Source organism: Clinocottus analis, unplaced genomic scaffold (assembly GCF_023055335.1).
Source record: "Clinocottus analis isolate CAN_PGR_092001 unplaced genomic scaffold, fCliAna1.0.p SCAF_13, whole genome shotgun sequence".
NCBI classification, from domain to species: domain Eukaryota; kingdom Metazoa; phylum Chordata; class Actinopteri; order Perciformes; family Cottidae; genus Clinocottus; species Clinocottus analis.
In genome coordinates this window covers 805,118-827,916 of record NW_027175854.1, presented here as the reverse complement: position 1 = coordinate 827,916, position 22,799 = coordinate 805,118, and the positions used below count along the sequence as shown (strand labels likewise).

At 46.3% G+C, this 22,799-nt stretch overlaps 1 protein-coding gene across 5 annotated transcripts in view; it reads left to right on the top strand.

Annotated features, from left to right (window-relative positions):
• sema4d (sema domain, immunoglobulin domain (Ig), transmembrane domain (TM) and short cytoplasmic domain, (semaphorin) 4D) overlaps positions 1–22,799 on the top strand; it is a 34,532-nt gene that overhangs the window by 6,748 nt on the left and 4,985 nt on the right. For 4 of the 5 annotated variants that reach the window (XM_068573654.1, XM_068573649.1, XM_068573650.1 and 1 more), the window contains exons 2-15: positions 1,056–1,171; positions 15,957–16,090; positions 17,656–17,801; positions 17,891–17,953; positions 18,074–18,172; positions 18,259–18,352; positions 18,491–18,607; positions 19,322–19,473; positions 20,097–20,272; positions 20,382–20,538; positions 21,203–21,425; positions 22,035–22,147; positions 22,356–22,528; positions 22,670–22,716. In XM_068573654.1, the coding sequence (XP_068429755.1) occupies positions 1,134–1,171; positions 15,957–16,090; positions 17,656–17,801; positions 17,891–17,953; positions 18,074–18,172; positions 18,259–18,352; positions 18,491–18,607; positions 19,322–19,473; positions 20,097–20,272; positions 20,382–20,538; positions 21,203–21,425; positions 22,035–22,147; positions 22,356–22,528; positions 22,670–22,716 (1,732 nt within the window). In that variant the 5' untranslated portion in view covers positions 1,056–1,133. Of the gene's footprint in view, positions 1–1,055; positions 1,172–7,233; positions 7,293–15,956; positions 16,091–17,655; positions 17,802–17,890; positions 17,954–18,073; positions 18,173–18,258; positions 18,353–18,490; positions 18,608–19,321; positions 19,474–20,096; positions 20,273–20,381; positions 20,539–21,202; positions 21,426–22,034; positions 22,148–22,355; positions 22,529–22,669; positions 22,717–22,799 lie in introns of all 5 variants that reach the window. The other variant, XM_068573653.1, reaches the window with a different exon arrangement.

The window sequence follows — 22,799 nt, the reverse complement described above, 5'->3', positions numbered from 1 at the left end:
ATAAGCTGAAGAGCTAATGCTGGGGTTTTTTTGGAGGCCGCTGAGCGGCGAGCAGGTCACAGGATGCTTCTCGTCTCATCATCGCCTCATTAAAATAAAATAAAATCTGAACGCTGCTGGCAGTAAACAGCTGCTGAGTTGATGTGCAATCCCAAACAGGCCTCATTAGCAGGTGTATTGTTTTCACCCGCTCGCGGTATCGTTTCATTAGCGATGATTTATGGATTATGCCAACTTTGACGCTGGACGTTGATGAACCAGCTGCGCTGATCCAAAACTATCATCATCATCGTCATTTGAAGGCGTTCTTCATCTGTGATTTGGATTCTTACCGTTTGCTCGCCGCCCTCGTGGAGGATTTCCTTGGGCGCTCTCTGTTTACGCTGTAGCTAGCTAGCTAAGTAGCTAGCTAGCTAGCTGGCTGGTCGTTTGCTTTATAAAGTAAAGAGTTTCTCATCGGAGAGCGTTGAATCATCTCGGTGTCTGACCTACATACCAAATAACAATTCAGTTTATTTTCCGTAACCCAAAAAAATGACATTCAAATCAGGAGAAACTTCCCCAAAAAATAGAAGAACAAGCTTACAATGGGGGGAAAAGGAAGAAGTCTTTGTGAGAGCAGCAGAGGAGGATCCCTCTGCCCGGACGGATAGAAGCAATGTGTTCAGAATAAACTGCAATAAAAAGCCCATAAATAATAATGAAACTAAATTACTTCCACTCATGTGGGGCAAATTCTGTCGCACACTAATTATAGAGTTGTGTTTAACTGTAATTACTCGATAAACCCATTGAATCCGCAACTATTATAATCGTCTTTTGTGTTGTAAAACAAACATTTGCCTGGTTCCTGCTCTCCACATGAGATGTTTTGTTTATTAACTGAATATCTAGTTTGTTTAAATCCAGCACTTGTCTCTATTTTCTGATTTATAATGGGGAAAAATGAATGGATAATGAAACTAGTGTCTTTTTTTAGCATTAGTTATGGATATTAATCGCTCTAGTTTGAATGAATAATTTGACTCTTTCATTGCTTCCCCGTCTCTTTGCAGACGGCTGTTGTGACTTTTGACCCGGTCCTCTCCCTCAACCATTTCCCGCTGCGTGAAGAAGAGTGAAAAGGAGTATTAATGAATCAGTATTCGCTCGCCGAGGCCATGACAGACAAGTAAGTGGTTAATCTTTTCCTTCTTTCAAAGGTGCGTTTGTGTAGTGTTGTGTGCAAAGAGCCCACTGTACTCGCTCTGTGTCCCCTTTGTGTGGCGTGAAGTAAGACGATGATGTTGTCTCCAGTGAACACACTTCTCTCGCTCTGCACGCGATTGTCTCCTGGAAGGGTTGTGTGTGTTTTCAGTGGAGGGGATGGGGGTTCTGGTAGCACAGAGAGAAGTGTGTGTGTGTGTGTGTGTGTGTGTGTGTGTGTGTGTGTGTGTGTGTGTGTGTGTGTGTGTGTGTTGGGGGGGGATGTATGACATTTGCATCGGGGCTCATTTGCATTCTTGTTCGCTGTGCTGGTATGTTGCCGCTTCTGTTTCTTCGCTCTTTATTTCCCTGACAAAACGCTCATTTAAAGGGTTTTCGGTCTTTTGTGGCGCTACCTCTTCCTTTGCTCCGTCTCTGCATTCTCCACTTTTTCTCTTTCTTTTTTCGGGGTTTCTTCTTTTGGACTCCTTCTCTAGTGCTCCCTAACTCTCTTTTTTTTGGTCTCTTTTGTTAAGTTTGCTCTTTTGTGTCTCGGTCCGGCCTGTTGTGTTTGTTTTGGATTTTGATCGAACTTAGAAGGACGAAGGAGAATTTGGGTGCGGTGAGCAAAATAATCTGCCGTCAGCGTTCATAATAAGCGGAATAAGTGGTGCGGGCCGGTCAGCTGAAAGGGATAGGCGCTAACGCATAGCCAAGGCCAAACAAGGCCGGGCCTGTTATGCGCTGGCGTCTGCTGAGGAAACGGACGGGGCGGTTTAAGACAAATAGAAGTTTGACCTGTAACAAAACAGGAGAAACTTGTTGTTTGCAGATACTTTTGATGAAAGACGGTGGTGCTGTATGCTTCTGCAGGACTTTGAAGAGCCAGAGGAGGGTTACGTACATGCCACGCAGTAATGCATACGTGGTGGTGTTCTGCAGATGAAATGAGGTTAATGGGAGTCACTGTCTGCATGCACTTAGTCAACCTCCAGCATCGCTCCACTCGTTTCTAATGCACCTGTTTACCCTTTTGAGAGGGCGAGAGAGAATCTGTGACTCACTCTTTCTATGAAACGGGCCTCAGGGTAGTTCCCCTGACTAACACCAGCACAATGTAATGTCAGTGTAAGATGTCGTGCATCTTTTTGTCGAGCCGGATGATGCTATATTTGGCCTGAAGGGAAATTTCTCTTTGCAAATTAGAAGGTTGCACCACTTCTGCTGTTCGTTTTGTTTTTTTAAAGAAGCGTTTGGCTTGTAAGTGTTTAAGTGCTTTGGATGCGACATAAAAGGCAAACAAGAAAGAGATATGTTCTTGGGAGCTTTATTTTGAAAGCAGGATGCAGCAGTATTGTTTTATTGGGCTCTGCTGGACCGAAGCAAAGTGAAGGTTGTGCAGTTTCTAAGTAAGTGATGATGTTGTTGACAAGCTGTCCCGCTGGATGAAAGGGATCCCAGCAACCAGAAAAGGGGGGTGGTGTTTTTTTTTGTGTGTGCGCTCGATGCTCGGCCACGTTGTCGGATGATTGTTCGTTGGGGGAAAGAATGATAAATGTTACGGCAAAAGGAAGTGAGGGGAAAAGTTGGAGGACGTGCCCCCCGACGGTGACGCCGGACAAAGCCTCCCTCAACATGGGACTACTTAAGATGCATACAAAGGCAGAAGAAGATGGCTATTTATTTTCTCTCTAACACACACACACACATGCCGCCCTTTTCCCCCTCGAGCTCACTCGTGAGCAAACATTTACAAATGGTGAGCTATCAGTGGACATTCCTGTAGATGGGAGCATTCCTTCAGTCTTCCCAGATACACAACAAGTGGAATACTTTGCAGTCAAAGTTTTCATAGTGGTGTGACGCTTTGCGTCCGTTGTTGTCCATGCAGATGTTGCTTGCAGATGATCTGCTCCCTCATTCTCAAAACATGAACATGTTTCAATAACAGGACTTTGAAGTTCAGCCTCCTTTTGTCCCAGGATGCTCTGGGGTGAGCAGAGTTTCTAAAGACAGATTTGCGCTGTAGTGCTTGTAGACGGGGATTCGTTCTGTTGAAATTCAAGCCTGCGTTAATCCTCTTCTTTGTGTGTGTGTGTGTGTGTGTGTGTGTGTGTCACCCTCACGTCCAGCATTTTAATGAACTGGAATTTCACCCGGTTGTTGTGTTTTTCGCTCCTTTCAAAGCGACGTGGCCCCAGGGTCCACTGTATTGCATCATGTGTGAAAGTCACACATAATGCGCGGCGAGAATGTGGGCGCGTAAAGATACGCCACGTTTGTTTAAAACACATTTCTACACCGAAGGGAAACGCGTCTTCATGCAGCGCCTCCGTCCTAGTTTCCCATACGAAGAATCCTCCTCCTCCTCCTCATTTCTCCTCGTTCTTCTTTGTCCTCGCTCCTCGACCACCGTCTGAATGTTCACGCTGGAATATCCTCTCATAGCGAAGCCTGTTTTCTCTCTCTCATCCCTCTCTTCTTCCTTCCCTCCCCCACCTGTGGCGGTGCACGCTGACAGCCCTGTCAGAGACCTGGGATGTTTATAGACGGACAGCAAGGATGGCTGCACAGATATGAGTGTGTGTGTGTGTGTGTGTGTGTGTGTGTGTGTGTGGAGGCTTTTATGTTACCACACTGATGGAGAGGCGAGGCCGTTTCCCAGTCTGTTGGTGTGTCCGTGTCAGTCAATGTCCCACGTGTGTGTGTGTGTGTGTGTGTTTGTGTGTATTCATGTCGGTCTCAGGGGAGTGAGAATCTAAATGTCATTTCCACGAAGCTGCAACGTGTCGTCGTCTCGTCATGCGACCTGTTCAGCTCCGTGGGGTTTGGGCAGAAGTTGCCCCCTCGAGAGTAAACGGCCATTTCAAGACAGACGGGTTTGTTCAGGTCCATGTCTAACACTCATTGTGCGATCTGTTATTGACTGAACGTTTGTAGATTATTAAATCGTTTCATACTTCTGCAACCACCTTGTTGCAAAAGTGTTTGGTTCAGATCACAAAATATTGACTGAAATAATATATAAAAGAATGAAATGATCACCACAGTCATGAGGAATCCTCATATCCTCAATATTTCCATTAGTCCAAGTTTGGTTTATGAACCAATACTTGCAATAGAGACGTTCCCATCAGAGACTGACATACTGCCACTCTGGACTAAGACGCTCAACATGGTAAACGATGACCTCCGACAGAGAGAACATCAGCATGTTAGCGTGTTAGCATGGAGAAAGCTCAATAGCCCGTTCTGTCAGTATGTTGACCGTAGGCTGGGTTTCTGAAGGACGGCCTATGAATACATTCGTTCTGGCTTGAAGAGTCTTCAAAAGGCCGCTTCGCCCGGTCCTCACTCAAGTCCACTCATCAATTATAAAAATCCAGAAGTGTGACATCTCCACTTCCTCCCCGTGCCCTCTCCAGACCGCGGTGTCACCGAGGGCGCCGTTTTGGGGGGGCGGGGCACCCCGAGGCCGCCGCCGCCGCCCACTCAGGACGGCTTGAATTGAGACGTGTGACGGCGCGCATAGTTAAAGTCTGTACCGGCTGTCACTGGGTTTTGTGGGAGCCGAGGGAAGCAAAGTCAAAGTGCTTCCTAAGGATGTCGAGGGGGGGATGAAGGGGGGAGGCACCCTTTGACTTTCAGCTCATCAATCTTAACGCAACTGTCATCTTCTCCCAGCGGTCCATTGACGCTGTCAGAGGAGGGCGAGAGGCAGGGACTCGCTCTGTCGTGTATTTGTGCTAGCTTGCATACGTGGTTGTTGTTTTTTTCTTTGAGTGAGGAAGTGATGGGCGAGTAGGGAAAGTCTGGAGGAAGATGGGGGGGAAACACGAGGTCATACTTTGTGTTGGGGAGCTGCACCTGCAACTATCAAGCATGGCTCTTCACCTTTGATCTCCAGGAATAACCACCACTCTGGCTTCGGGAAACTGATAACCACGCTGACCTAAAGTAATATGCTATCATTTGCAGACGGCTAAAATCTACATTTGATAACAGAAATGCAATAAACCGCTGTAACATGATGTTCCCCTCCACATCTGACTCATTACAAGAGACAGTCGGTCATTTCTAAATGTGATCATCTGTGAGGTAACTGTCCATGCTCGTAGTCTGGTGTGCATCATCTCTGCTTAACATAATCTGATTATTCTTTTATACAGTAGAGCGGCGGGTGGGAGGGGGTCTGCATTACAGTAGATTACTCCACCAAGCAAATGCAAATGAATCTGCATATTTGGGTTTATTTGGGTGACCTGAATTCAGTTGTCTGGAAGATTTGTCTCCTTGTTCTTGTTTAGTGTTCATTAACATCCATCGTGACAGCTTCAGTCTGTTACTTTGAGTTATTTTTTACTGACTTTTGGTCATTTTTATTCATTTAAAGATGCATACAATCATTTTTTTTTAGGGCGTAGGGATGATTTGTCACTGGTTTTCTGATGCATACAGACTTTGACCCGGTCGCGGCACAGTAAACGTGTAAGTCCAGGTCTTCCTCTCTAACAGAGTTGGATTGTAGAGGAGCTGTGGGAATGAAGCCTGTCTACTTGTGCAGGGAGAATGTATTCAGCCTCGTTGTAAAGGTTTTCATTCTGCTCAGGGAAGCGGTCTGAGGGAACCGACTGGAAAGTCTTGTGAATGGAGGTCCAACCGTCTGTCACAGTGGCAACGAGGAGAGTTCTGCTTTCCCTCCTTTTTGACTTATGAAATCTTGTTTTCATGCACTGAAAAAAACAAAAGAAACAAAAGAATTTTCCAGCAGAATGTTCTGTTACTGTTCATGCAGATTATTCCCTAAAGTCTTTGTTCCCGTCTTGATTCATTAGTGATGCAGGACGGCAGTGCTGCTGCTGCACAACACTCAAAGGGCCTGAACACCTTTTTTTCTAAATAGGCTTCTCTGCATATTAGCTGGGTTTAATGTTAAACTTTTACTTAATAATAGCTCATGTTTTGTGCTAATCGTGTCTCTAGTAATCACTGTCAGACAACCCTGACTCTTATCTAGTGAAGTATCTCAACGTGCATATAACTCCTCCAGATTTTTTGGATCTGCAACAGAAGTTTAGATTAGTCGTAATTGTGTTTTCACATTCAAGCAGAAATGTCAAACACTCGCTGGTGCTTGTTTCTCAAACTTGAGAATTTAAGGGTTTGTTTGTCATGCACGGTCGTAGCATGAGTATGAGTTTGACTGTTCAGACATTTTGTACAAAATTATGCAATCCTCTGACTTTTTGTAAGCAAGATATGAGAGTAAAGGCAGAAGTGGTTTTACAATGGAAAAGAGAAGGACGTGAAAACAATTGAAGTTCACAGTGTGTTCACGTTAAACTTAATATCATGCAATGAGTCTCTGCATTCCACAATCAAATTAATAATCTTATGCGCCGTGCAACTTTATCTCCGAGTAAAAGTTGTGCAGATTTACGGCTGGGCTGTGGCTGACCTCATGGGATTAGCCCACATAGAGCAGATTCAACTGTGCTCAAGAGGGGGGGTTCAGTTCATTTACATCTGGTTGATCCAGGGACACGACGGCCCACAGCTTTACATTCGTGCATAGAAATCCCAGACGGGACTGAAACCCGCTGAGGCCTCAGCGGACGGAGCGGGCAACAAAGAGTGTGTACGAGGAAATGAAAATAGCAGTCGCGAGCCTCAGGATGCCCTGATGGTGTTGGCGCAGGATAATGTTTGTCATTTGGCCGCTCACCGTTCATTTGTCCTTGGTACAAAAATGTAGCAGAGTATCCTGACAGACGTCATGTGATACGACGCGCTGCAGATATTTAAGTCGTATGTAATTGTTTTGTCCTCTGCAGAATGATCTGTGTGTGTGTGTGTGTGTGTGTGTGTGTACGAATGTCATATCAATTGTATTGTGCAACATGTGTTTTCATTAATTCATTATCTGTTTAACCATGGTCTACCCAGACAACTAACCACACACACACACACACTACTTCCTCCCTCTTGCAGGCACACACTCCACACAACTATCTTGTCTGATCTGTGTGTCTTCTCCCTCCTCCCTAGCTTGAGGATTTTATAATTCTCTCCAGAGGAAGAGCGTCGCAGCTTGTAAGGAGCCACAGGTCAGAAACTCTACTCCTCCCTCCCCCGACACTGAGCTGCTGCCGCCCGCATGCTTCAACATGAATCCCCCCCCTCCCCCCTCCTGCTACGACCTCAGGGCTTTGCTCCTCCCCCTGCATGACCACACCTGGGCAATCCACCTTGTGATTTGATTCCGCTTGGCTTTGGTGTTTGTGTGTGCGTGTGGACAAAAAGAAAACTCCTCTTATCCCTTTTTTTTGTTGTTTTTTTACCAATCCTTTTGTCCTTTGCCCCCATCGTGTGATTTGTGTGTGTTTTCCTCCTTTTTTGAGTTTTAATCTGCTTTGAAGCAAACCGCTGTTCCATGTTATGTCCATGATGATGATGATGATGATGATGATGATGATGCACCAGGGGCCCGTTCCAGGGGCCTGTTGCTCTCTAATTGACTGTTTGCTAAAACCCGCCCCCAAGCAGTGATTGTCCAATCACAGCGCAGCAACCCGTAACAAGGCCCGTTAAGTGAAGGGGCTTGTAGGGGAGTGAAAGTAATGAATAAAAAGTTGTTATTTATACTTTTTCAACCTACAATGATAACCAAATGTTACTTTCAATACCAAGAGGATATCTTAAAGTTACTAAGTTATGTGGGGTAACTCCTTCTGTTGCAAAAAGCCTCGTTCAAGACTATGTTGACTAATGTCCACGTAGCTGAGCAACGTAAAGGGACCAACACTTGCTGCAGAGGCATTTCTTTCTTGTATTACTTCTAGGATTTGATTTATATTATTTTTAGATAATTTGCTTATGCAGCTGCTTGAATTTTAAGTGACCCAATTTTCTTAAATGCCCGCAATTTATTTTAATTCCCGCGCAGGCGGAAGTGTGCCCTAAATCCGCCAGATCACGAGAAAAACAGTGTGTGAAGTGTGTTAAATTCTGCCGCCTGGCTTTGTGTCGGTCATCCGTTCCCTGTGCTGCGAAGGAAACGGTGAAATTAGTGTTTTATCTGCTGGTATGCCGTTCAGGAGGACGCGCTGTTGGTGCTGCGGCGGCCTGTGGGTGACGGGATGAGTTTTCACACGGCACGCCAAAGGAGGTTTTTGTCTCCGCCGGGGCCAGAATTACCACCATGAAATCAGTGCCTACTGAGGGAAAAGCAGAAGAGAAAGGAGCCCCCCCCCTTTAAAGGCAGACAGAAGAGGAGGAAAATATAGCGCTGATGTTTACAGCCCCTTCAAATGTCCTGTGACTGGTGGGAAAGCCTCGTAACTGTCATCTAGAAGTTTCTGTGTCTTCATTTATCTCACGGTATTCTTTCACCAGTGCACAAAAAGTAAAAGGTTTGCAATGCAGCGAAGGGCAATTATATTCATTCTGGGAGCCGAAGTCACCTGCTCTTTTAAGTATTATTGCTGTTTTTAAAGCGACTACCACCGATGTGACTACCATTCAGCAGCTTGTGGCCGCGAGGCCTTCAGCTGGGCTTTCGCAGGTTCCCAAAATAGGACCACATTATACGCCCCAAGGCTTTGCTGGCATCGCAGCAGCCTCAAGGAAAGTACATCAAGTGAAAGGGTTACGACTTCACTGAGAGCTGTGGCTCCACGCGAGCCTCGAGCTACACGCTGTATCGCTGTTCAGCCCAAGATCGATGACCAAAAACAAGCTTTCCTACAATGTTTGCGCTCCTTCAGCTTAGTTTTGGAAGAAACTTATTTTTCTCTGTTAAAACTTGTGTATTATTAGTAATATTGGCATTTTGCACAATAATAAAAGGGGGCTTTTTATAATTCTTTAATTAGCTTTGGTGCTTAAATAACTAAAAACTGTACTTCTAAGGATGATGGCATACGTTCATTTGCATAAGTTGCTCCATCACTTAAGTGCCTTTTTATTTCTGGCCATGCAGATGTCAACAGTAAAACCTCCTCTACTGTTTTCTCCTTTTTTAATTAAAAGAAAAAAGTGTCATGTGATCATGTGTCCGTGTTGGACTACAGAGGAACAGCCGGTGCTCGGCCGGGGGAACGCCACACAGCAGCCCTCGTTCCTCTGGTTAGCTCGCTCCACTCGCCCGTGTGTTTATAGGGACGTTTTTTCAGATCGTCCAAAACCACGTGACTCAGGGAAAGGGCGTGTTGTTTTTAAAAAGCTCGCCATCGGCAGACTAAATATACCCTTTACTGGACCTGACCCCTCATTTGCCTTTGCTGTGGCCACTTTAGGTTGACATGCTAGCTCAGCAGGGGCCCGACAACTTGTAATTATACAGGAGGGTTTCCATTTAACATCCCCCGTATGGTGTTGCCTTCACACAAGCTCTTTTCCTCAGTTTAGACATTTGGGTTGTCATTAATGGTTTACCTACATTTAACTTCACTGCAATACAACCAGAAGTGGTTTTCTGCGTCCAGCCTGCAGCAGAAATGAGCATCATGTGCTCCTTCGTCGTCATTCCGCCTTAAATGGACATGAGTTAATGAATAATGCTGTTAATCCTGGATCTGGCTTTTTCAAAACTTTGCCTCCCATCTGTCAGCCGGCGAGCTCACCGCGGGTAACGCACGATGACATGCCGCGCGTCAGCTGTTGCAGTTTTCCAGATGATTTTTCTCAGTGTGAGCAGGTCGTTCAGCTGCTCGCTGGCTTTCCGATGGCTCGACGCCAACATGAAGTGGTTTGACAGGAGGGGGGGGAGGTTTGCACCTCACAACCGAAGGCTGACGTCTATCTTCAGTCAAATCCAGATGGTTGGGACGCGGACCACAGCGGCCGGTTGGACAGTGGAGGGTTGATTTATCCAGACAATCAGGAGGATTTAAGAGAAATCGTTCAAAAGTAAGGTGACAGCCATGTGAAGCCTTTTGTGGCTCGAAGGGGAGCTGCAGAGTCTGATGAATTGATTCATCTGATGTCACTTGGCTGATCAGACTTCTGCAGCCCGCTCTTCATCTCTGCTCGAGGCTAGCGGCTTCATTAGCTGCTGCTAGCATTACTGTCGGGTTGCATATGAAAGACAATATCTCTGGCTCTGCTGTATATGTTTGAACCGTCGACCATCACGATGACATAGGAGTGCAATAAGATGATCAGTCTGGAGGGAACCCAAAACTCTGATGCAGCTGGCCGTGTTTTAAGACGGGCTTTCTGACCCCGTCTGGTCTTACAAGAGGGATTTGAACCGGCGGTTGTTGTGTTTACATGTGAGATGGCTCCAGGCTCTACAGCCAAACTCCACTAATCTGCAAAATGACATTGGAGAGCACATCTGTCCCCGTCAGCGTGTCCTCTTCGGCGCTCTCAGTATTTTATTTCAAGTGGAGGGAACTCGTGCTCACTCACTTTCTCATACAGGCCCAGCTCCAATTTACCCACAAACCCCCTGGAGAGCATAATAAGTCTTCGTGCTGTTGGAGAGAGAGGCATGAACACTTCTTGGTGCTAAATTGACAAGAGTTCAACTTTTTTAACTCCCAAACAAGACATTCGTAACACAAAATGAACTACTTTCAAAGCCCTTTCCCCCGGCTCGGCTCATCAGTATCATAGCAGCAGAGCGAGAAAACAAAACGAGCCTTTTGGCTCGCTGCAGCAGGAGGAAGAAGAGCATCTCTGTGCATTGATGCCGACGATGAGTACATGGAAAATGGAGCCAGCGAGGGGTTCGAGTTGTTGGCAAGCGCTGAATGTCCAACTCCTTCACACGGCCCTGCGTCCTCGCCGTACTCTCTGCTCGCGGGACGGGGAGCTTCTCTTCTGCTCTTCCTGCTTTGTTGGGTGGTGAAGCCGCCGTGTGGCACCAGTCGCCCTGAAATGTCATCGATCAGGACCGTCCAGGATGGTCTAGTCGACGCAGCTTCAGTCCACATCAAGTGGCTTTTTTGCGAGCAGTCGGTCCACGCAGCCGGCTGCCGCTTGTCAGCACGAGGGGTTAACCGGACTCATTGTTCAGGGTCGGATTTCTTCCATTGTTAGCACCAGCAAACGCACGCATCTCATTTGATAGAGGCCGTATCGAGCTGCAATTATATTCCCGTGGGAAGTTTCCTGGGGCTATTCAGCAGCGTCACTGTATTCATGTTGTTGTTGTTGTTGGTTAGTGAGCGAGGGTTGTGTGAGGAGTGTGAGAAGTGCTAGATGTGTGCTACTGAAAAGCAGATAATAGTTAAATTTGTTAGAATTTGTTACCTTTACTATGTTAAATATCGTTGTTCTTGCTGTTATGAAGTCTTTGGGTTCTGCTATGGATTTTCGATGGGAATCAAATGAGAAGGAGAGCAACTATCTGCTGCAACTGCTCCCAGAAGGAAGTGTTTAAACATTTTCAGAGCTTTCCAGAAAGTCAAGCTGCTTGTTTTCCACCAGTGCTTCCCCGTTGACAGTAAAGGACAGAGAGGTTTATACAGCATATCTGTAAACTCACCTTTTCTTCCACGACAATATTTTCATATTCTTCTTAGTTCTCGCTGCAGTCTGAGTTTTACATTTGACTGTTTTATCTGCAGCCAGCAGAAGGAAGTGGCTTTTTCCTTTTTGTTTAAAGATGCATCTTGTACACCTGTCGACCTTTTTAAACGAAGATTATTTGCTGTGAAGACGCCGCTCTGCGTCTCTTATCTTTTGACACTCTGCCTCGAGTAAAACGTGGCCACAGATTTGGTTTTATATATGTATAAAGCAATTTTTGAAATACAGGAATAACGTGTCATTTTAGGGCCTTGCTGCTCAGTTTGGTTGCGCTTCATTAGCGAGCGGCGTGCTGGAGGGGAGAGCGTTAATCAAAAGGTGCAAAGCTGTGAACCCGCAGCCAGCGGGTGAATCTAGTTATGCAGAGATTTATCATCACGATCGGCTTCAATCAGAATTAATTGGTCGGCGGGCTCCGAATGATTTGTTAATGGCGTAAAATACGTCGAATCACTTAGCAGATTGCTTTGTTTTCTCTCACTTTCATACTCGCTAACACACATTTAGGGTTCCTGTGAACAGACATGCAAAGCCTCCCTCCCAGTGGGCAGCCTGCCAACGTCTGTGCCCAGTTAGCGGCACAGTGCTGGGAACCCCAAGGCCCCGAGCAGGTGTCCACCTCCCCGCTCAGCCAAAGGAGCTGAGCGAGCAGCACAAAGGGCTCAAAGAGGCCTGCCAGCATGGAGGCAGTCTTGAATATCCCTGGCCAGTGTGGCCACTCCTCTAAATCTCCCAGCAGCGTACGGTCGCTGCCAGTTTGCTCTTTCTGCTCCTGCAACACTGACTCTGAAAGGTTGTTGTTTAAAGTTTGTCCTTAAAGGGGTTCGGAGTGGGACGAGGCCCTCAGCTGTGCACACACGGAGGGACGAGTCCAGTTTGAGGCTTTTATTCATGCGGCGTGTTGTTGGAGGAAATTAGCCAAAAACTAGGATGAATTTTGTCTGTCTGGGATTAAACCCTGGATTTAGTTTTGTTATCTCATCCAGTCACACTGCCCCTTTTCTTCCTCCCCTCGTCTCCGTTTAACGTTTTCTTTCGCCGCCGTCGGGCAGTTCATGGATCAATGTTTCCGGGACGCTTCCAGATCTCATGGGCTTGTGCGACCTTTGCAAACGCCGGCTTGGCTCGGGGCTGAGCCGTGCTGGCATTTGGTTTGGCAAGACTGTAAAAGAAGAGGATGAGAGGGAGAAGTGATGCTTTTCTCTGTACGTCCTCCTCCCTCCTCTCTCTCTCTCTCTGTTCATTGTTGCCGACTCGGCAGTGATGATGTGGATGTGATGGGGGGGTGGAGTGGATTGGAGTGGAGGCTACCCTCATCTTCAGCAAACAATAGGTCCTTGTGTGTTTGACCCCCTCTTTAGCAGAGTGCAGTCCACGGCTCGGGGGCTGAAGCCGGGTGGAATTCCACCGTTGCCAGATTTAAGTCGGTGGAAACCCTCACGACAAACCAAAACAACAACCCCAGTGTTAGAAAGGTCGTAGCGCCGAGGTAATTTATTCTTATTTACAGCCACGTCAATAATCAATTACCTTTTCTTCCCTCGAGCTGCGGTGACCCCTCATTGATCGGCTGAACGTGCCGTGTCACATGACGCATCTCCCCCTCGGCGGCGTAACTGATTACTAACCTATATTTGAGTCGACGAGCCACATCGGTGCTAGTAGGTCAGTCAAAATGTGGCTGGGAGATTTTTTTTTCACGTCCTATTCTCGACTCATCAGTTCTGTAATTACGGTTGGAAAATTTAAACGAGGACAAACGACCAAATAAAGCAGTGGACCCGCTCTGCGTTTCCTTTGTGGGATTACATCTCGTGTGTCATTTTCATTCACGGCGCCTCCTTTCAGCCGACGCTTTGAGTCGACGCCATCCTCTTCAGGAGCTTGAACGCGGATTCAAACCATCGCTGAGACGTGGTGAAACCGAGAGAGAGAGAGAGAAGGTTTGTTATCTCAGTTCCTCGTCTTACAAGACATCCGATAACCTTTTTATCCCCGTCTTCGCGTGACCGGCCCACCCATTTTTGGCGGAGGTGTGCCGCCGGGTGCTTCAGCAAAACCAGAATGACCTGCTTTTGTGCCGGATCACTTTACTTCCTCAGAGAAACTTATGTGATCATCAAGCAGAGCCAACCGCCTCCTGCCTGTCACGACAACAATGGCCGCCAGCGTCCTCCTCTCCATTGTCGGAAATGCCAACTTCCTCTTGCGTTTAAACGAGAGAATGCTCGCGGTACAAAAGCTGTCGTTGGAGCCGACACGCCCCACAAGTCACATGATCGGATCAAGAGACGGGAGGCGCTCGGGTCTCAATCACTTTCTGAGTTGAGAGCGTTTCAGTGCTGATAATATTGACGTTGTGCCGTCATCAATCTTCCGTCTTTGTCCGAATCAATTTGGTTGACGGTCGTGAAAATTGACCTCCAAGAGTATTTTACATGCGCCCTGCTTTGCAGTAAATTTGGCAAACCTGGCATGTATTACAAGCAGGATTGAGAACAGATTTAGAGGTTTATTTTAATATTTAACTTAAGCTTTAAAGCATGAGCTCACCCCCCCCCACCCCCCCACAGCTTTTCTGTTGACCTGAAACAGGCCACTTGCAATACAGTTGGTCAACCAGACCAATCGCCAGATGCACAAACATCTTGTGAGTGATAACTGGAACTACAATGCACAGCGTTTCCACAAATAAAACCTTGACATCTGCAAAGCAAACGATGTAGAAAGACAGATGAAGCCATCGCAGCGGCAGAGAGACGTTAAAAGACACAACGGGTTCGCAGAGCCGCACAAATTGGATAAATAGAAAACGACACCTGCGTCTGACAAGAGCTGAGAGACGCCAGGAAGCTTGTCATCGTCCTCGTGGTCGTCATCGCCACCCGAGGCACACGGATACACCGACTAGTGTGTCTGCACGATAGTGCGGCGCAGAATAACACATTTTTCTTCATGCCAACATCAAGTGAAGTGTCACGCAGTGGTCACAACACGCACAAAGTGAACTGTTAATGGAGGCTACACACATGCTTTCATGTGCACACTAGCGTGTTCAAGGTGTGTGTGTTTCACAAACAGGAGTGTGTGTTGTTCAGCTGCTGTGAGGGATGTTGGTCCAGGAGCTCTGCAGCTCTCTCTCCTCTCTTTCCTTCTCTCTTTCCTCCTCTCTTTCCTCCCCTCTTCCTCTCTTTCCTCCTCTCTTTCCTTCTCTCTTTCCTCCTCTCTTTCCTTCTCTCTTTCCTCCTCTCTTCCTCTCTTTCCTCTCGTCTCGTTCTGCTTTCAGATGAAACCTTGAAGCTTTGTTTTGTTTTTACATTTCTGAAATGTTTCCGAGAGCCGAACCCCAGCGGTGCGCTGGAATGAAAGTATCGTGATCACAGTAGTCAGAGTTGTTTCTGGACTTCCTCCTTTTTGTGGCGTGAAGGAGAGAACTGACACGAGTAGCATTAGTTTATGATTAATAGGTGACAGCCGACTGCTGTGTACAGCGATTGTTGAAAATCCACATGAATAAAAGTTTAACATGAAAGTGTCACAATTATTAAAGTGTCGCAATTATTGTCGTATTGATTAATCTGCAGATTAACTCAAGTAATTGACTCCCCAATTGGTATTTGAAAAGCCAGTGTCAAAATTGTGAGGCCATATTACACAGATATGTGAGTGACTGGCTTCCAGTACTCTTTTACATAATATAAATAAATTATATAAATAAATAATAAATATATTTATTTATATATTATATATATTATTTATTTTTCTATATATTTATATTATTAATTTTTCTATATATTTATATTATTTATTTATATATATATTTATATTTATTTTATATATTTTTATATTATTTATTTTTATTATTTATTTATATATATAATATATATTTATATTTATTTATTATGTAAAAGAATACTTGAAGCCAGCTCACAGTTGGTGCTCATGAAAACGTACATTTGCTTTTATGCTTTTATTGTGAGTGCTTTTTAAAATATTGTCTTCTTCCATTGACTGTACTGAATGAGCTCCAGTGAGCGAGGCAGAAGAGGATGAATCAGTCCGCCAGCTTTCAGTTTGAGGGAAGTGGATTTAAATGCCTGCCCCCTTTGTTAGTGTGCTGCTGCGAGATAAGACATCAGCCTGTGAGGAAGCAGTCGCGTCTACATCTCTGTCGAATATATTTTATGAACACGCTTTCAGTGTTTTGCCTTTTACTTGTTTTTGTCTCGCAGAGGAAACTTCACCGTGCCGAAGTTACCAGAGTCCAATATGGGATTCGGCGTGCTGGGAGTGTTTCTGGGGCTGCTCCTGGAGGTCTCCACCCACGGCCCCCACGCGGTGCCTCGGACCTCCTGGAGGCACCAAGGTAGGACTTGAAGTCATTCTGGATACACATGCATCATGGTGAGAAGTCGTGTAATGTCTCTGAGTACCTGAACAGACAAGATGTTACGCAACTAGATAACTGGATCATTCTTTAGTTTAATACCAAACATCTGCTGGTCATAAATAGCTTGTTTTAGCTATCACTGCTACTTATGTTAATACAGAAAAACAATAACATGTGAATTCTGGCTTTGTGACGTTAAATTGCCATGTGTTATTCATTTGCTTCTCTTATTAATTGATTGTATACAACTAACTAATCATATATTTAATACATCACTTATTATAAGAGCTCTTTTTAAAATATATATCCGTTTTCTCTTTACAGTAAATCCCATCCTGAGAAATGTAAATCATTCTGGTAAATGTTCTCTGTGCTGATTTAAGATTGAAACCTCACTGGGTTCAGGAAGTCCCGCTCACGCCGGCGTTGGTATTTATGAGCTTGATCACAATCTGCAGTCTGAAACCAAGAGGCTCTGACGTAGAGTTCAGTTGCCGCTCTGGCGGCGCGGCGCCTTCCCACCACACCACCAGATCTTCTCGGTGTCGTTCAGGGACACCTGCGTCCTCAAATGCGTCTCAGACAAACCTCAGTCTCACCGCGGCGCTCAAGTTAGCGCTCAAGTTAGCGCGTCAGACGGCCGGTCCGTGGACACAAATAGCCGCGGCTCGCTCGCTGTGTGAGAACCAGAACGGCTCGGGCCTTTGACGCGGCGCCTCTCGGCTCGCTGTGGCGCCTCTCGGCTCGCTGCGGCGCCTCTCGGCTCGCTGCGGCGCCTCTCGGCTCGCTGCGGCGCCTCTCGGCTCGCTGCGGCGCCTCTCGGCTCGCTGCGGCGCAGCTTCAGCTTTGCTCGCCTCGATGTGGTGTTTATGTTCAGGAACCTGCAACCCGAAACCCCTCTGGCACCGCCGGAGCCGGCCTGCCATCATTCAGAGCGCTCCTCGAGTTCTCAAACTGTGGGGCGCGACCCTCTAGTGGGGCGCGGAGGTATTACAGGTGGGGCGCGGGGGGAGATGCAGATTCTTTAAGAATCCTTTATTAATCCCACAGTTGGGGATTATTCTCTGCAAGTCATCATCCTCAGTAATGAAGCAGCTTTCTGCTGCTGTGAAGCTCTGGGGCTTCAGTGCCTTGCTCAAGGGCACTTCAACATGAAACTATGGGGAGAAAACAGGGACCCAACCGGCTTCCTTGCCAAATATGAGTTATTTTTTGCACATGTATAACTTTATGTGCATTGTTTTGTCAGATTTTCTTTAATCTCTTAATTAAAACAGCATGATGGAGGAGTCTCAACAAGCTGGACCATCTTGTTTCCATGTTGTTGGGCCGGTGGAACATTTTGCTTCCTCAAAGTGGAGACAGATGAAGTTTGAGAGCCTCTGCTGTCAGTAATGAGACTTGTGTTTTTGGTATCTGGACCTCAGATTACATGTTTCCCCTTGTTTCGTTAAAACGTGATTATTACTTTAACTGGTTAAAGCAGCGTTACATAACATGCTCAGTATTTAATACAACTTTTTTTTGTTTTTGCGCTTTAGATTTAGATCTGATGGAGTTTTCGGAGCCGGACATCTTCAACTACTCCACGCTGTTGCTGAGCGAGAGAAGAGACGCGCTGTATGTGGGCGCCAGGGAGGCCATCTTTGAGCTCAGCAAGAAGAACGTGACCGTCAAAAACAACAAGGTACCAAACACTCAAATGAGATGTCTCACCGGGAGGACAGAAACACCGCAAATTTTAATAATACATTTCTTAAAATATATTATGTGAAGGTTCAATGGACAGTTGCAGAAAGCCCCATGGTGATGTGCACGCAGAAAGGAAAATCAAAAGAGGTTCGTTCAGTAATAATAATAATTCCTGTGATTGTTGTCTGTTCTTTACTCAGATGTTGTCAGAATAACTCGTCCTGGTGTCGACACAGTGAACAAGTGTGTTTTTAATTTGCTTTGCAGAGAGATTGTCTGAACTACATCCGAGTGCTCCAGGCGGTAGACGATGAGCGGCTGTACGTCTGCGGCACGCACGCCTTCCAGCCTCAGTGCGACTACCTGGTGGGTCGCCGCTCAAAACGACCCCGTGCTCTCCGGTCATCGCTGCAACCGCCAACTAAAATGTGATCTCCAACTCGTCCTTTCAGAACCTCGCTGACTTCTCGCTGGACCGCCGACCAGAAGACGGCCGGGGAAAGTGCTCCTTCGACCCGTCGCAGAGCTTCACCACCGTCATGGTTGGTGAGTCGGGCGCCAGTTTTACGTCTGTTGGTTGTCACAGCAATCCCCAATAATCTCTTATTTTGGGAGACAAAACAGAATTGCGTGACAATTAATTGCTTTTTTTTTGTTGCTGTGGTTTTGTTTCATTTCTATCAGATGGAGAACTGTACTCGGGGACGGCTTATAACTTCTTAGGCAGCGAACCGATCATTTCGAGATACTCTCCATCTCAGTCCCAGCTGAGGACGGAGTACTCCACATCGTGGCTCAACGGTGAGCCGAGACGATCAATATGAGATGAATGAGTGTTAAAGTCCTGGATGAGAGAGGAGGCTGAGACCTTCAGCTCGGTGTTGATGCTGATGAGGGCGTTCTGGTCCTCTCCGTCCTGTGTTCGTCCTCCTCGGCCTGCCAGTGCTGCAGCCCTTCCTTCCCTTTTAGACATCGTCCTTTCCGTCCCTTTCAGCACTTGAAACGACAAAAAAATGCAATTTCAGCTGCCGCTAATAACGTGAATCGTGTGAGTAACTTGATATGAGTCATTAAAGTAATTGTTTGTGGCGTAAAAGACACTCCGCTCTGTGACAACACTGGACACGCCGCATGGAGACCGGCTGACTCGTCTTCTCTCGTCACGTCAGCGTCAGGAGTCAAATTCTCCAGTTTTAACTTTCGTTCATATCGCATCAATAATTGAAGCTCATAAACTTAATATCCTTCAACCTTTGGACCTCCAGTAATTGGATTAAGTAGCTCATGAAAAATAATAAGCAGTCTACAGCTGTTATTTCAGTCTGCCAGATATATATTTAATCAGCATTTGGGTCGTGATATGAGAGGCTCATCTCTGGTGTCTGGATTTCGGGGCGTTTCCAAAGGTTTAAGCTGAATTATGTGTAACAGCACCCTGAGGAGCAGTTGCACAGCTCCAGGTCAAGTGTCCTCCCTTTGCTCGCTCTTACCGAAACCGTTCTCTTCTCCTTGCAGAGCCCAGTTTTGTTTTTGCGGACGTGATCAGTGAAGGGGGAAGCCGAGCGGACGGCGAGGACGATAAGATCTACTACTTCTTCACCGAGGTGTCGGTGGAGTACGAGTTCTTTGGCAAGCTGCTCATCCCCCGCGTGGCGCGCGTCTGTAAGGTCAGTGCACGTCACCGAGCGGCTGCACGTGGCAGCAGCAGCGTCGTCGCCTGCGGCTGCACGTGGCAGCAGCAGCAGCGTCATCGCCTGCTGCTGCGTCCTTCTGTCACGGTGGATCTCACCTGAGAGTCCAGGTGCACGTCGAGGTCGTCACTGGCAAGTGCCCAACCCACCGGGCTTCAAATGACCTGAAATGATGTTGCTCGTGTCCTGATCTGATGATTAAAAAAACAAAACAATCGAATGTGCTGCAAAATAATTTTTAGAAATCTTATTATTTGATACCTGTTTTGCTCTCTGCACTAACTCACCTTAAATTCATACAAATAGTTCTGATGCTCTTTGAATATTTAGGTTTTATTTGCATTTTTGCTACAAAGCGCCATAATTATTGATATTACCTGGAAAAAACAGCCTTGGCAGGACAAAATAAGTCTGTGAAGCCACTTCCAGATATTAAAGCAATATCTGTAAGTGGCTTAAGCAAAAATACAATTTTGAAAAGTGATGGGGATTGTCTGCTCCTCCCGCACTGGAAATGAGTCCCTTGCACACGACCTCCTTCCTCCTCCCTCTTCCTCGTCTCCTCCGCCTCCCCCCTCTCATCACCCTCTCTCCCACAGGGTGACCTCGGGGGGCAGCGCACCCTGCAGAAGAAATGGACGTCCTTCCTGAAAGCCAAGCTGGTGTGCTCCATGCCCGAGCTCAACTTTGTTTTCAACGTGGTCCATGACGTCTTCATCCTGAAGGGGGCGGAGCGGAGGGACACCGTCATCTACGGGGTCTTCACCTCCCAGTGGTCAGTGACTCAAGTACCTTGAGAAGAAGAGGGGGATCAGTCGGGGTCAGAAAAGGAGAATGTTTGAATAATCCGGCTTCTCTTCCCTCCTCCCCTCCCCGTCCACCAGGGGGAACGTGGGCTTGTCGGCAGTGTGCGCCTACAACATGACGGCTGTGGAAGAAGTCTTCTCCAAGGGCAAGTTCATGCAGAAGGCCACGGTGGAGCAGTCCCAGACCAAGTGGGTCCGGTACAACGGCATCCCTCCGTCTCCTCGTCCTGGAGCAGTGAGTACCGCGCTCAGCGTCCAGTGATGAGGACTGAGCCCAGCTTGAGTGAACTGGATGGAATAAAACGCATCGGGGGGGAAATCAGTGTATTCCAGTTGACTTGTTTCTTTTTTAGTAGACAAATGTGAATATACTTTCAAGGTTCAAGGTATTTATTTTGCCATTTGTGCAAAAACCAACAGTCCAGACACACTATCAAAGGAAGGAGAAAGAATATAAACTATGGAGAAAAACACTGTAAATACATAGATACATGCATGCATACATACATACATATGAAAACACTATACATGCATACTTACATACATACATACATACATACACATGAAAACACTATACATGCATACTTACATACATACATACATGCATATGAATACACTATACATACGGTATATTGTGCAAAAGGTGGTGGTATCTACAAGAAAGGTGCATTTAAAAAGTATATATTTTCCAGTATTAAATCACAGTAATGAATAGACTACATGACATTATTTCACATACAATATATGTCACACATTTTGCACGTGAGTGAAGTGAGGTACAGTTGTGTTCTGCCGTCAGTCTGTTGAAGCATCACTGTGGGTGATGGTGCTGTCCGCTCTGCTGTGTACGTTCTATAAATGATTGATGGCCTCGCGTCTGCGTTTTCTTCCTCCCTCAGTGCATCAACAACCTCATGCGGCGGCAGAACATCAGCAGCTCCCTCCACCTGCCAGACAAGACCCTGCAGTTCGTGAAGGACCACCCGCTGCTGGAGGACCCCGTCCTGCCCGTCGGCAACCGGCCTCGCCTCATCACCAAAGACGTCAACTACACTCAGATAGTGGTGGAGAGGGTCCGTGCACTCGACGGGAACATCTATGACGTCATCTTTACTGGAACGGGTGAGAACACATCAGTTATTAATGCACGTGGTCGTGCTTTTCAAGTTTTGAGCCACTGAATCTGTTTTACTTTAGTGCTCACCGGTACGGAGATAGTCTAGACTTTATCATTAAATAGCTCTGCAAAAAATGATGTGATGGTTTAATTTCTCTTTAAGGAAATAGACGATATGTAGGAGCATTGTAAATATTTGGTTATTATGTAAACCTCAATTCAAGGAGTTTGTCAAACTTTAAAACTGCAGAGGAAGCAAGTGGACAGTTTTCATTTTGCTGTTTTAAAATTGTTTGTAAAATGTTTAAAAGCCACGACTCAACACCAAAACTCAGATAAGATAAATATTAATCCATCCCCAGGATGCGACATGATGCTGCTGCAGCTGTAATACATATGAATAAAGAAGGTAAATAAATAATAAGAGGGGGATATGAAACTAAAATAAGAATGGAATATAAGATAGAAACTGTGTCTCCAAAAATATCCCAACAAGCTGCATGAAGTGACAACATGCTGAGTCTAACAAGGGAAGGAAACCAGTCGGATTAAAGCTGATACCAGTTAATGTATGTTATACTAATGTTTTAATTTGACTCATTTCTGCTCTTCAGATCAGGGCGTCCTGCACAAGTCGGTGGTGTATGAAGGAGAAGTGCACATCGTGGAGGAGACGCAGCTCCTGAAGAACTCTGAGTCCATCAAGAACCTGCTGCTGAGCTCGCAGGTGACGACCGACAAAGAGACGACGAGTAGAAACAGAAATATGAGCCATTTTTTAAAAGGGATTCGTAGACTTTTGTGTAGTTTTAGGCTTCATATTCGTGATCTTTTCAAAGAAGCAAAAACAGTAAAATTCCAAATTCAAGCTCTGAGTTTATTTCCTTTTGTTCCCGTTTTCTTTTCTTGCATTATGTGACCGTGTGCGTCCACAGACGCGCTCCCTGTACGCCGGCTCGGACTCGGGCGTGGTCCAGTCCCCCACGGCCTTCTGCGGCCGCTACCTGTCCTGCGGTGACTGCGTCCTGGCTCGGGACCCGTACTGCGCCTGGGACCCTCGCGCCGCCGCCTGCGTCAACATCTTTGACGCTCCCAGCCAGAAGCTCAGGTGATCCTTTTGTCTCTGCCCACAAAAAGCAGAAAGCACAATCGAGAGGCATCTGGACTGATACTCCATCCGGTCTGACCCGCTCTGCTGTCTCCGTCTAAATACATCCTCACTTCAGAGATTGTTTTATTTTATTTTCAGGAAGCTAATCCAGAGCCTGAATGGTGACGCAGACAAGTGTCCATCAGGTACGGTGCAACGTGCTCACGTACGGCCCAATAAAGAAGCTTTATATCACAGCCAGTCATCACTTTCTTTGTGTTTTTTTTTT